The following is a 14254-nucleotide window of genomic DNA, read 5'->3' on the forward strand; positions in this document are numbered from 1 at the left end:
GGACACGGACCACTATTGCTTTGACACTGCTTCTGGCTGCCTGGATTATACTGCCCTCCGATGGAGAAATGTAAACCGGGCTAGAGACAGACAATGCAATTAATTTTAGCCAGGTGGTTATTTACACTCTGACATTAACAGTTGTGTTTCTAATGATGAAGTGATGCAGACAATCTAAAATCAGAATCAATTGAAGAAATCTTCTGGAATTCGGCAATAGTTTGCTAGGCCTATGACATACAGAATAATCCAATGCGGTCGGGGTGGGAGACAGACTCCTCCAACACCTCCCTTTCCCTCACTACAATTCTGCGCGAATGAACGGACATACGGACCAGCATCTTTACTACAGCGAGGACATCGAGTGCGCCACAGCGCATTTCAGCCATCCTTATAATTAAGATCCTATAGGTATGACTATATAGAGATGGGCTCGGTCCACCTCGTGTAATACCTATTATTTTGCTGCAGGCCTTCACCGTGCTCAAAATCGGATTCTGTGTTGCCGAAAGAAGCAGGATCTTGTATTTTTTTCAAGGCATGGCAGAAGAGGAATTACAAACCTTTACCTCGATAATGGACGCGTTGGTTCGCATTACTGTGAGTGTGACGCACATAGTGCATTTTATTCTCTCAATATAATTTCATTTTCCGAGGCCTGAACAAAATATGTTTAATGTCTCTCCTTACCCCGTTTTGGGAGAATATCCTCAATATCTTAATTGAGGATAAGCCTAAATTTAAAATGCAATCATGTAGGATTTTAAATAATGATTGAAAAACGAGTTTAAATATTTCCCCTCCCCTTCCCTCATCTCCATCCATAAAGAATTTAACAGCCTTCGTGTATATTGCCAAAAATCATCATATATGCCTAATAGTCTTACATGTTAATACGATATGCATGACTTTTCTCTGATGATTTGACCCTTTAAAAATAAATACAAGGTTGATTAATGGTAAGAGTTGAACAGCGGAAACGGAATGCAAGGCTAGTGCCAACTGTTGGCGAATAGGCTACTGGACAGATGCATGCAGGGGTGTGTATCATTTCAATCTCAAGCAATCAGCAAAAAAATAATAAATTGTGTTTAACTGGCACCATACAAAATACTAGAAAAAGGCAAGGGTTGATGATGTGCGTTGCCATAGAAACGGGATGCAGCTCCTACATCATCTGATGTTTTGGCCTGTGTCAGATATTTTATATTTATTCAAGATATTTTAGTAGCTATGATATGATATGATGATATATATATATATATATAGTATATAATTCTCCTCTTGTCTCCTCTCTCCTCTCCCCCAACACTTCTTTCCTCCTCTCTCCTCTCTCCTCCCCCACACTTCTGCCCTCCTCTCTCCTCCTCTCTGTCCCCTCTCTCCTTCTCTCCTCTCTCCTCCCCACACCCTACTTCTCTCATCCTCTCTCCACCCCTTCCTCTCCTCTCCTCTCTCCTCCCCCCACCATCCTCTCCTCTCTCCTCCTCTCCTCTCCTCTCCTCCATGAAGAGTATGGAGCATGAGCTGCATTGCCCCGTGTGCGACGGGATGGTCAAGCAGCCCATCCTGCTGCCCTGCCAGCACAGTGTGTGTCTGCTGTGTGCGGCTGAGGTGCTGGTGCAGAAGGGCTACCCTCCACCAGACCTGCCCCCGGAGCCCCTCTCCCCAGCCTCCACCCCCAACATGCGCTCCCCTCGCCAGGCACGAAGACCCACGCCGCGGACCCCCGACCGCCTTGAGCGCGTCCTCAGAGCAGGTTGGGAGCTGGGAGAGAACATTAATTGTGTTTCCTTAACATCTTCTTATGCACCTCTTTATAGACCCCAGTTCAAAGATGGAACAGCTCTAATGCAAATGGAAAAAGGACCATATCTGAAATCAGTATTTTTGCCTATTGACCTATATATCAATAATATATTAATGGCCAATAGACGAAAAGAGTCAAATAGAATGGAATGGGAATAACAGTGCAAACCTTACATTACTGTAAACCCAGTGCATATAGCCTATGTGCAGTATTGTTGTATGCAGTGTTACAATTTGTAGTTGTGTGTGTAGACAGCCAGGGTTTTATCAATCGATACGACCCTATGCCTTAAATCCCAACACACACACACACACACACACACACACACACACACACACACACACACACACACACACACACACACACACACACACACACACACACACACACACACACACATTTGTCATGTGTCTCCTGTTTGTCCTTGTGTCCCGTGTCCTTGGTCCAGCCTGTGGGACCTACCCCGGGCGGAGACGCAAGGACCCGGCGCCGGCCCCCATGCTCTTCCCCTGCCCTTCCTGTCGGCAGGACGTGGAGCTGGGAGAGACAGGCCTGACAGAGTGCCTGCGCAACCTCACCCTGGAGCGCATCGTTGAGCGGTACATACACACACGGTCACACACACACACACATGCAGCTACGCACACACACGTACAGGACTGCATACATGCACAAACACATAAACACATGCATACCCAGGCACACACACCCACACACACACAAGCACGCACACTCGTGAATACAGAAGTGCAGATGCACATCCATGCACAAACACACACACACACACACTCTTACACAAACACAAACAAATATACACACACGCAAACACAGTCAAGAACAAGCAGCGAGGTGTCTGGGAGAGGAAGTGTCCAATCATCAGATCCAATAATGCGGCTCACAGGTCAAGGGCTCCACGTTACAATGTCTTTTGATGCAATATCATTTGCAATTCTAAAGTGAGGGTAGAGAGTGCTAAGCTTAACAGAAAGGGAAGGATGGACGTGTGGGAGAGATAGAAAGAGAAGAAAATAATGAGACTGGCTTTTGGAGAAACACACAAAGACAAAGAGAACAAGTCAGAGATGGAGAAGGTGGTTTGAGATAATGAGATAGAGAGAGAGCTATTTAAGATTGGTAGAAAGAGAGATAGGTAGTTAGAGATAGATAGAGATAAATTAAGAAGTATGTTTGCATATATATATATGGTTAGTTAGTGAGCAATAGGGAGATAGAGAGATAGGTTGTGAGATTCAGGTGGATAGATAGATGAGTATAGAGAGTATACCATTGGTAAGTAGATAGGTAGTGAGCTAGGCTGATAGTACAAAAAGATAGGTGTGGAGAGAAAGATAGGTAGTGAGAGAGAGATGGACAGTGAGAACTACGTAGGAGGAGAGATAGGTAGAGATAGTGTGTAGGCTGTTCCCGAAGCAGCAGTGGAGTGAGAGCTGCAGCAGGCAGGATTTCTAGGGCCGGGGAGGAATGGGTGACAATGCTGGTTTTACTTCTCAGCCTGCATCCTCGCAGTCAGCTGCTGCTGCTTTATCCAGGCCACACACCTGCTGTTCACTCCGAACTTCTTGGAAACAGAACACAAGGAGGGCTCTGGTGGTTTTGTGGTTCTTTTGTTTGTTTGTTTGTTTCTTTCATTCTCTCTTTTGTTTGTTTCTTCTTTTCTTTCTTTCGTTATTTTGTAATCTTTTTTAGATGTATTTTTCTTTCTGTCTTTCTTTCTATTTTTCTTTCTTTCTTACGCCATTCCTTCCTTTTTTTAAGCTGCGTTCACACCAAATACACATCTGTCGCCCGTTGGCGTTGTCGCCCAAGTTTTGTCGCGCGACAAATCATAATTCGTCGCTGTGCAAGTTGTGTGCAAGTTTTATCAGGCGAATTTGTCTCGCCACATCTTTTGCCCGCCAACGGTGCTTCATGCCAATTCATTCTGAACCATGATGGCCAAGATAAACACCATTGCACATCTTACCTGTTGTGGAAGAGGGAGACGGCGGAGAACCCAACGCAGTCTATTTATAATATTGTAATGACAACGGAAGAGGCAGTGAATGAAGTATTGATTAGACAGCGATTTATTAGATACCACCGCTAATAAACGGTTGGAACACACAAGACCGGTAACCAAAGCAACACCTGTATCTACAACAAACCCTGCAAAGCCAAATCCCCACAAGAGCTCCCCCCGCTACGGACATCCGGAGGCTCACACAGCTTTTGGCCTTGATATTATATATTGCAGCGGCGGCCAAGAACTACACAGAGTCAGGCTTAAGTCAACTGTAGCTCTGCCACCCATACACTGCATGACTGTACGCTACTTTTATTCAACACCAATAAGGAAACAGCACACCCAACGAACAAACATGTCATAGTCAGTGACGTGGCGGCAACGATAAACACACATGTTAACATTGAACAACACACAACTACACACAACCAAATAACACCCCGAACTCATTAACCCCTCTTAACCTGATAACAAAACAAGGACGACAAAAGCCCCTTTTGTCAACTGACAACACAACACCAACTCCCAGGATCCAGGAGTCGCCACAATATTATACTATATTATATTATATACTATTATATATAGAGCTCCTGGAATTCGCAAACGGCAATAATCACTTTCTCCTCCATGCTGCGGTTCACCCCGGACTGCAGTGCAGGGAACGGTTGGCCGGTTGAACGCTGATTAAAGGTTAGGGTTAGGGTTAGGAATTTGTCTGTCATTGCGCAAATGTCGCGGCAAAGGTCAAATAATTCAACTCGAGCAAAAGTGTTGCGCTGCAAATCCTTGTTAACGCGCTTGCTCGTGCAGGGCGAAAGTTTCGCGCTACAAATCAAAACTTGTCGCAGGTTTTTTCTTGCGAAAAATGTGCCTGATTCACGTCTCTACGTTGACTTTGTATGGAGTCGTGTCGCCCATTCGCGTTCGGTGTGAACGCACCTCTATGGTATCTAAATTGATCCGCCCGCCCACTGCACTGCAGGTACCGCCACACGGTCAGCCTGGGCAGTGTGGCCATCCTGTGTGGCTTCTGTAAGCCCCCCCAGGCCCTGGAGGCCACCAAGGGCTGTGCAGACTGCAAGTCCAACTTCTGCAACGAGTGTTTCAAGCTGTACCACCCCTGGGGGACCCCCCGGGCCCAGCACGAACACATCCTGCCCACCAACAGCTTCAGGCCCAAGGTCTGTGTTACTGCAATAATACCAATACTTATATCATACTATATCAGTACTACAACTAGTACTACTACCAACACCAACAGCTTCAGGCCCAAGGTCTGTGTTACTGCAATAATACCAATACTTATATCATACTATATCAGTACTACAACTAGTACTACTACCAACACCAACAGCTTCAGGTCCAAGGTTTGTGTTACTGCAAAAATACTCATGCAATCATCATAATTTCAGTACTACTACCACTACTACGACTTCTACTACTACTACTACTACTACAACAACAACTACTATTAATACATCTACTACTATACCACTACTATTACAACTACTACCACTACTACTACTACTAATACAGGTATTACTTCTACTACTACTACTAATACAGGTATTACTTCTACTACTACTTGTTATAATGGATTAAAAAAAATAACCCCTCAGCTCTATTGCATCTATATGAAGGGTATGTCTACAACTAGTACTACTACCAACACCAACAGCTTCAGGTCCAAGGTTTGTGTTACTGCAAAAATACTCATGCAATCATCATAATTTCAGTACTACTACCACTACTACGACTTCTACTACTACTACTACTACTACAACAACAACTACTATTAATACATCTACTACTATACCACTACTATTACAACTACTACCACTACTAATATGACTACTTACACTACTACTACTACTACTACTACAAGTATCAGTACTGCTACTACTACTACCACTACTTGTTATAATGGATTAAAAAAAATAACCCCTCAGCTCTATTGCATCTATATGAAGGCTATGTGTGTGACTGTCTCAGGTGTTGACGTGTCCGGAGCACGATCAGGAGAAGCTGCAGTTCTACTGCCGGAACTGTCAGCGCCTGCTGTGCCAGCTGTGTAAGCCGCGCCGGGTGCACCACGGGCACAAGGTTCTGCCCATCGCCCAGGCCTACCAGGCCCTCAAGGTGGGTACGCTTTGAGACACATTCAGGCTCACACTCAGTCACACCATTCTTGGATATAGGTTAGTATGCTTTTATATTATTCACACAGTTTTCTTACTAACCTTTGATACATATCTTGTTTTATCTTGTACATGTATCTTGTTTTAGATTTTAAATGTATACACAATTTTAATGGTTGATGTGTCCTCCTCCCTCTTTCTTCTCTCAATGTATTGGTTGTTCAACATAGGACAAGATTTCAAAGGAGATCTGCTACATCCTAGCCAATCAGAAGACAGTGCACGACCAGACCACTCAGCTGGAGGACATTGTCTCACAGATGGAGGTAGGCCTCCTTCCTCTATTTGAAATGGATTTCTTCAACTAACCTTCCGTTTTAATCTACAATATTGTACACACTCTCACTCACTTACTCACTCTCTTTCTCTCTCCCTCTCTCTCTCTCTCTCTCTCTCTCTCTCTCTCTCTCTCTCTCTCTCTCTCTCTCTCTCTCTCTCTCTCTCTCTCTCTCTCTCTCTCTCTCTCTCTCTCTCTCTCTCTCTCTCTCTCTCTCGTAGTTAAACAGTGATGTGGCCCAGGAGCAGCTCAGCCAGTGTATCCGGGAGCTGGGGGCCGCGTTGATGGAAAGAAAGGGGGCCCTGGCATCGGCCCTGGAGGTGTCCCGGGCCAAGAGGATCGAGGCCCTGCTGGGCCAGGTGTCAGAGAAGAGGGGTCTGGTGGAGGACATGGGTCTGATGCTTTACACCCAGGAGCTGCTCAAGGAGACCGACGCACCCTGCTTTGTACAGGCCGCCAGGGTCACTCACAACAGGTATATAGTCAGGACCAGGTAGTTTAGAGTCTGGACCAGTGTCACTCACAACAGGTTGAATTTAGTCTGGATCAGGTAGTCTATAGTCTGGACCAGGGTCACACACAACAGGTAGTCTATAGTCTGGACCAGGGTCACACACAACAGGTATTATATAGTCTACACCAGGTAGTCTATAGCCTGGACCAGGTAGTCTATAGCCTGGACCAGGTAGTCTATAGTCTGGACCAGGTAGTCTATAGTCTAGACCAGGGTCACACACAACAGGTAGTCTATAGTCTGGACCAGGGTCACACACAACAGGTATTATATAGTCTACACCAGGTAGTCTATAGTCTGGACCAGGTAGTCTATAGTCTGGACCAGGATCACACACAACAGGTAGTCTATAGCCTGGACCAGGTAGTCTATAGCCTGGACCAGGTAGTCTATAGTCTGGACCAGGTAGTCTATAGTCTGGACCAGGTAGTCTTAGTCTAGACCAGGGTCACACACAACAGGTAGTCTATAGTCTGGACCAGGGTCACACACAACAGGTATTATAGTCTACACCAGGCAGTCTATAGTCTGGACCAGGTAGTCTATAGTCTGGACCAGGATCACACACAACAGGTAGTCTACAGGGTCACACACAACAGGTAGTCTATATTCTGGACAAGGGTCACTCACTACAGGTATTTATTGTTTCATCATACATCATACATACCGTTACATTGAACAATCTATTTATCATAGTATAATGTTTGAACTCTGCAGATTGTGTCCACCCACAGTCAGAGAACCACTTGGTTCCCTGACTCACTTATAGGTCCTGAGTAGGGATGCACCCGTTCCACTTTTTCTTAGACCAAATACAAGTACAAGTACTTACATTTGGGTACTTGCCGATGCGGAGTACCGATACGAGTACTTAATAATACCATTACAGTTTAAAAAGCCAGTGAACCCACTGTTCGAACACTGAGATTTAAAAAAAAAAAATCTAGTTTTAACTGTTATAGGTGAATCTAGTTTACCCATCTGGATACAATAACAGCTTTGTGTTGCGGATATACCTCCACAATATTCGACAACATGTACTGTGACCATGCTGACTACAACACAAAGCACCTGATTGTGATTCGTTAAACTTTTTTATTCGTACGCTAGAGCTGTAAAAATCAAGCTTAAAATAAATGTTGCTTTTTTGAAAAATGGTGATACATGCTGGCACCTTTCACAATACAGTCCAGTACAGGCCACCATATCCAATGGTAAGGAAGGGGTTTCATTCTACAAACTGGACCTTAAATATTAAAAAAATTTTTTGAAATTACGATAGTATTACTTTCTTGCAAAGTTTGTCAACACTGCCGTAAAACCTCTCTCTCCCCTCTTTCTCTCTCTCTCTCTCTTTCTTTCTTTCTCTCTCTCTCTCTCTCTCTCTCTCTCTCTCTCTCTCTCTCTCTCTCTCTCTCTCTCTCTCTCTCTCTCTCTCTCTCTCTCTCACCCTCTCTCTCTCCCTCTCCCTCTCCGTAGACTAGTGAAATCCATAGAGCACATGCAGTCCTTCTCCCTCTCTGCCGAACCCTCCTTCAGGAACTTCCACATGGACCCTTCCAAAGAACTGAAGCTCCTCAACGGCCTGGAGTTCATCTGTGGTGGGCTTCTACACTTTCATCCTGTGTCTCTGCATGTCCTCTAAAGCACAGCGATGATATTCTCTTTCTCCCTCTTCCCAGCTCCCTTGGCTCCCGTGATTGACACCCAGAAGACGCTGGCCTATGACCAGCTGTTTCTGTGCTGGCGCCTCCCCCTGGACTCCGCACCGGCCTGGCACTTCTCCGTGGAGTACCAGCGGAGAACGGGCGTGGTAGGGACCATGTGGGGCGGGACCCGATCGCCCAACGTGGCCAATGCGTGGCAGCGTCTGGACGATGTGGGTGGGACCAGTGCGGTGATTGACAGGCTGGAGATGGACAGTGTGTACGTGCTGAGAGTGCGGGGCTGCAACAAGGCGGGCTTTGGGGATCACAGTGAGGAGGTTTACCTGCACACCCCTCCCGCGCCCGGTGAGTTTAACATTAGGTTAATATATGCTAGAATTTTCTGTACTGCAAACAAATGTATTTTATAGCTATTGATTATGAAATAAAAAGCGTGCTCAGATACTTCTTCCCACGTTTGAAGTAAGATTTAGATTATATCTTGCAATCGCGTAAAATGGGCACTGGATCAATAAACAATAATATATTTAGAAAGGGCTGCAGAATTGTACTTAATTTAATTGAAGTACATGCTGTTTTCTCTTTCGAGTTATATCACTCCTCATGTAGAAGTCCAATGCTAACCTCCATTCTCTCCATCCCTTGTGCTCTGTTTGCCCATGTTTCTTTCTGATCTCTTGCACCAATTCCTATTTGACCCCATCTAACTCAACCCCTGTTCAACTCTGCCTTCCTTTTACACTCCAAAACAATAGTGGTTGTATCTTCTCTCTCCAAGACTCTGTTTTAACATGTTGACTAGGTAAACTAGTCAATGTCGACTATGTCGTTGCCATGGCGGCGCGCATAGTCGCAGCGGCTCAGTGCTCCCAAAAACAATGCAGTGAAATCAGTTAAATTAAACCAAATCAATCGTCAAATATTGTCTACAACAGAGAGGATTTATTTCACTTCGGTAGAACATGCCAAATTCCGATAACGAGTGCCTTTCAACACTCGCATGGGATTCCTCCGGGAATAGCAAGAACACCGGCGTCTCCATGGATAGATACACCGAGCGGCATACCCCGAAGACGGAGGAGGGAACGTAAACAGAAGCGGGGTTGCAGGTCTGGCGACTTGGCTAGGCTAAAAAGGGCTCCAGACCACCACTGCCCAGTCTTTACGTCGCAAATGTCAGGTCTCTAGGAAATAAGATGGACGAGCTTCATCTAGATATATCGACGCGGTCAACCATACGAGACAGCTCCATCATCGTTATCACGGAAAGCTGGCTACACTCGGGAATCTCAGATGCAGCAGTAGAGCTGGCAGGTCGCTCACTTCATCGCAGCGATAGAACAGAGGCTTCTGGTAAGAGCCGTGGAGGAGGACTATGTACATATGTAAATAAGGACTGGTGTACAAACTCCACTGTCATTGATCAGCATTGTTCACCTGATCTAGAGATGCTAGCAGTCAAATGCAGACCATTTTATTTACCACGCGAATTCTCCGTTACCGTGGTAACCGCTGTATACATCCCACCAGATGCCAACGTTAATGCAGCACTTGGCTATCTACTAGCAGCTATAAACAAACAGCAGACCACTTATCCAGAGGGCGTTTTTATCGTGGCTGGTGACTTTAACCATGTCAACCTCAAGACGGTGCTGCCTTGCTTTGATCAACACGTAAAGTGCGCAACTCGAGGAAAAAATATTCTGGACTGTGTGTATTCAAATATTAAAAAGGGATACAGGGCCTCACCCCTCGCACACCTGGGCCAGTCTGATCACCTGTCACTCTCCCTGATTCCCGCATATCGCCCCATCATTAAAAAACAAGAAGCTACCATTAAAACGTTTAGGAAGTGGCCTGAAGATGCATCTCTACAGCTCCAGGACTGCTTTGAAAGAACAAACTGGACCTTGTTTTTTAATCAGGATGTAAATGAGTATGCCTTCGCTGTCCTCTGTTACATCAGGACCTGCATTGAAAATATCACCAGCATCACCAGCAGCAGGATTCCCCCTAACAGGAAACCCTGGATGACTGGGGAGGTACAGGCCCTTCTGAGGGAGCGCAACGCAGCTTTCAAATCAGGTGACAGAGCACAGTACAGCATAGCCAGGCACAACCTGAAAAAAGGCATCAAGCAGGCCAAAGCCATGTACAGGGAGAAGATTGAGGGCCACTTCACCAACAGAGACCCAACACAAGTGTGGCAAGGCATACAACAGATCACGAACTACAGGGGAAGCCGCAACCCACCGACAAATATCAATGCCTCCTTAGCAGAGGAGCTCAACCACTTCTATGCCCGCTTCGAGACGCCTGGGCTAGATAATGGAGCTGCTCCCCCACCTGCTGGCACAGACCACACAGCCATGGTAACAGCAGAGGAGGTAAGACTCATCCTCAGGTCTGTGAACATAAGGAAGGCAGAGGGACCAGATGGCATTCCAGGAAGAGTGCTCAAAGAATGCGCATACCAGCTTGCAGATGTCTTTACGGACATTTTTAATATGTCTTTAGCCAAAGCGGTCGTACCAACCTGTTTTAAAACAGCCACTATTATACCTGTGCCCAAGCAAAGTAACATCAGCACCTTAAATGACTATAGACCTGTGGCGCTCACTCCCATCATCGCCAAGTGCTTTGAGAGGCTGGTGGCGAAGCGCGTTAAGGCTTTCCTCCCTCGCTCCCTGGACCAGCATCAGTATGCTTACAGGGAAAATAGGTCCACTGAGGACGCTATCGTCACAGCCCTCCATTCAACGCTGACACACCTGGACAAGAAGGAGACATATGTAAGACTACTCTTTATAGATTACAGCTCGGCTTTTAATACCATCGTCCCCAACCGGCTGATCACCAAACTTCTTGATCTGGGCCTCAGCTACAGCCTGTGTATGTGGATTAAGGATTTCCTAACAGATCGCCCGCAGACAGTGAGACTGGGTCCTCACCAATCCTCGAGCCTGTCCCTCAGCACTGGAGCTCCACAAGGCTGTGTATTGAGTCCCCTGCTGTACTCCGTATACACATATGACTGCACCAACACCCATCCTTCAAATACTGTGATCAAATTTGCAGATGACACCACTGTGGTAGGACAAATCACCCATGAAAATGAAAGTGCCTACAGAGACGAAGTTGACAGATTGACAGAATGGTGTCAAAAAAACAACCTGACCCTGAATGTCAGAAAGACAAAAGAAATCATAGTCGACTTCAGGCGGCAAAAGGCGAACCCCCAACCCCTCATCATCAGGTGAGGAAGTAGAGAGGACCTCCTGCTTTAAGTTCCTGGGGGTTATGCTCTCAGAGGACCTGAAATGGGTGATGAACACAACTGCCACAGTAAGGAAAGCACAACAGCGGCTCTACTTCTTGAGAATATTGAGGAAAAACAACCTGTCTCCCGAGCTGCTTAAGACTTTTTACCACTGCTGCATTGAAAGTGTGATCACTTACTGTATCACTGCATGGTACGTCAACTGCACAGAAAAGGACAGGAAATCCCTCAGTCGGGTCATAAGGTCTGCTGAGAGAATAGTTGGACTTCCACTGCCTCCCCTGGATGACATCTTTAGGACGCGCTAACTCCGCCGATCATGTGGCATTTTAAAGGATGAGACTCACCCCGCAAACCATCTCTTCACCCTGCTACCCTCTGGCAGGCGCTACCGGGCCACTACAGCCCGCACCTCCAGACTGCAGAACAGTTTCATCCCCAGGGCCATCACAGAACTTAATAATCACACTACACTCCTACCCTCCACCCAGCACAACTGCACTTTTGTTAGTGGTTGCACAAACAAATTTCGTTGTGTATCCAATGCACAATGACAAATAAAGACTATTCTATTCTATTCTATTCTATTCTAAATGTCCACATGAACTCAGCTATCTTCGTCTCCCATTAAAGTCTTGTAGCTTTAGAGAAACATGGTGGTGTTTCATTTACGACCCATGTAGACATATGCGTTGATATTTTACGAGTGGTAGCCTCCCTTCATCTCTTCTTAACTGCGTCGCTATCGCTCTAGTTGTTTATACCCTTTGCCTCAGTTCTTCCTTATAAGGAATTATTCCTTGCTGGATTTATTTCTGCTTCTGCATCTAAAATCCCTCCTCCTTCTGGACACCCTTGCTTTCCCCCTCCCCCCTCCCCCTTTGCTGTCTCCCTGCTCCCTCTCCTTTCTCCTTCCTCCTCCCTCTATCTCCTCTTCCTCCTCTCCTTTCTCCTATCTCCTCCCTCTGTCTCATCGTCTTCCAACCTCTATCTCCTCTCACTCCTCCCTTCCTTCCTCCTCCCTCCCCCTCAGTGCTGAGCTTCTCATTGGACTCCCGCTGGGGGCTCCATGCTGATAGGCTGGCTCTGGGGAAGGGGCAGACCTATGCCCGCAGTGTGCCGGGCCTCTCTCTGCTGCAGGCCGCCGATCTTGCCCTCACTTCCTGCCATCTGACCTCTGACCTGCTGGTGGCTGACCTGGCTGTCACTCAGGGGAGGCACTACTGGGCGTGCTCCGTGGAGCCAGGCTCCTATCTTGTCAAGGTACAGGGGGGAGACTCTTATGCTGAATCGTTTCATGGCATTAAATGGAGCTTGACCTGTGTTTTATTGAACCTGCTCCCTAACCACTGCCCCCCCCCCCCCCCCCCCCCAGGTAGGCGTAGGACAGGAGGCCAAGCTCCAGGAATGGTTCCATCTTCCCCAGGACATGGCCAGCCCCAGGTATCTAACCGATTGTGTCTGCACCAGGTTGACCTAAATAGGGATAGAGCAGCATTCCCTCTAACATCCATTCTATATGGTTGTTCAGGTTTGGATGGGTGGGACTTTCTGTCAAATTCAAGGCTCTGAACCTGCTGTTTGTTGTTTAGAAAGTTGAACACCTTAATGCATCTTATGTTTTTACTTTAAATGTTGTGACAACCTCCTGCATTAAAATTGCATGAAAAACAGGTTTGATTAGAGAGAATTTCAATGTAGTTGAAATACTCAAGAACATTAACTCAAGAACATATTGTAGAACGTTCTTTGCTCATCCACCGGGGCCCTGTGTCTGCAGGTGCGACCCAGACAGTGGCCACGACAGCGGTGCAGAGGACGGCCAGGATGCCCCTCCCTTCTGCTTCCTCACCATGGGCATGGGCAAGATCCTGCTGCCCAAAGCCCACAGCCAAGGCCAGGCCGGGGGCCATAGCCAGGCCTGTGACAACTCCCTACTCAGCAGCCACAGCAACCCCTCCCACCAGTACACCGCCCCGCTGCCCCCCCGCCTGGGGGTGTGTCTCGACTTTGACAGGGGGCGGGTCACTTTCTACGACGCCCACTCGCTCAGGGTCCTGTGGGAGGGCCATGTGGATTGCTCCGCCCCCGTGTGTCCGGCCTTCTGCTTCATAGGCGGGGGGGCCCTACAGCTGCAGGACCTGGTGGCTGAACGGAGCATAGAGGAGCCCCCCCAGCGGAGGGTCACCATCCAATCACAGGCTACGCGCAACGGGAATTGAAGTGACTGACGGCTTGGGGGGGAGGAGCCGGTTGGGGCGGTTTGTGAGCGTCGTGCTTTGTGGACGATGGGAGAAGTTGTGATGCCTCGAGTTGTTTGTGTGAGAGCAGTGGACGGTTTTGATCTTTTTTGAAGTGTGTTTGTCACCTTTAGGTTCCCACTGGAAATCATTGTTTTGATACTTGATTAAATCATCACTAGAACCGCTTGTATAGTCCTGGGATGTGGGGGGATTTGATAATAGAAAGTGATTATTATGCATCC

General features: G+C 46.9%; 1 protein-coding gene across 1 annotated transcript in view; it reads left to right on the forward strand.

Annotated features, from left to right (window-relative positions):
- The first annotated feature begins 16 nt into the window (after nt 1-16).
- The window catches only part of trim46a (tripartite motif containing 46a), a 14530-nt gene continuing 292 nt past the window's right edge, over nt 17-14254 (forward strand). Inside the window, exons 1-12 of the mRNA XM_030370682.1 lie at nt 17-600; nt 1513-1759; nt 2259-2409; nt 4816-5014; nt 5826-5972; nt 6202-6297; nt 6530-6783; nt 8302-8423; nt 8505-8834; nt 12803-13032; nt 13145-13212; nt 13550-14254. The exon at nt 13550-14254 is cut by the window's right edge and continues 292 nt beyond it. Coding sequence (XP_030226542.1) covers nt 541-600; nt 1513-1759; nt 2259-2409; nt 4816-5014; nt 5826-5972; nt 6202-6297; nt 6530-6783; nt 8302-8423; nt 8505-8834; nt 12803-13032; nt 13145-13212; nt 13550-13991 — 2346 coding nt within the window. The 5' untranslated portion in view covers nt 17-540 and the 3' untranslated portion in view covers nt 13992-14254. The remainder of the gene's footprint in view (nt 601-1512; nt 1760-2258; nt 2410-4815; nt 5015-5825; nt 5973-6201; nt 6298-6529; nt 6784-8301; nt 8424-8504; nt 8835-12802; nt 13033-13144; nt 13213-13549) is intronic.

The sequence above is a fragment of the Gadus morhua genome, chromosome 11 (assembly GCF_902167405.1).
Source record: "Gadus morhua chromosome 11, gadMor3.0, whole genome shotgun sequence".
Classification (NCBI taxonomy): Eukaryota; Metazoa; Chordata; class Actinopteri; order Gadiformes; family Gadidae; genus Gadus; species Gadus morhua.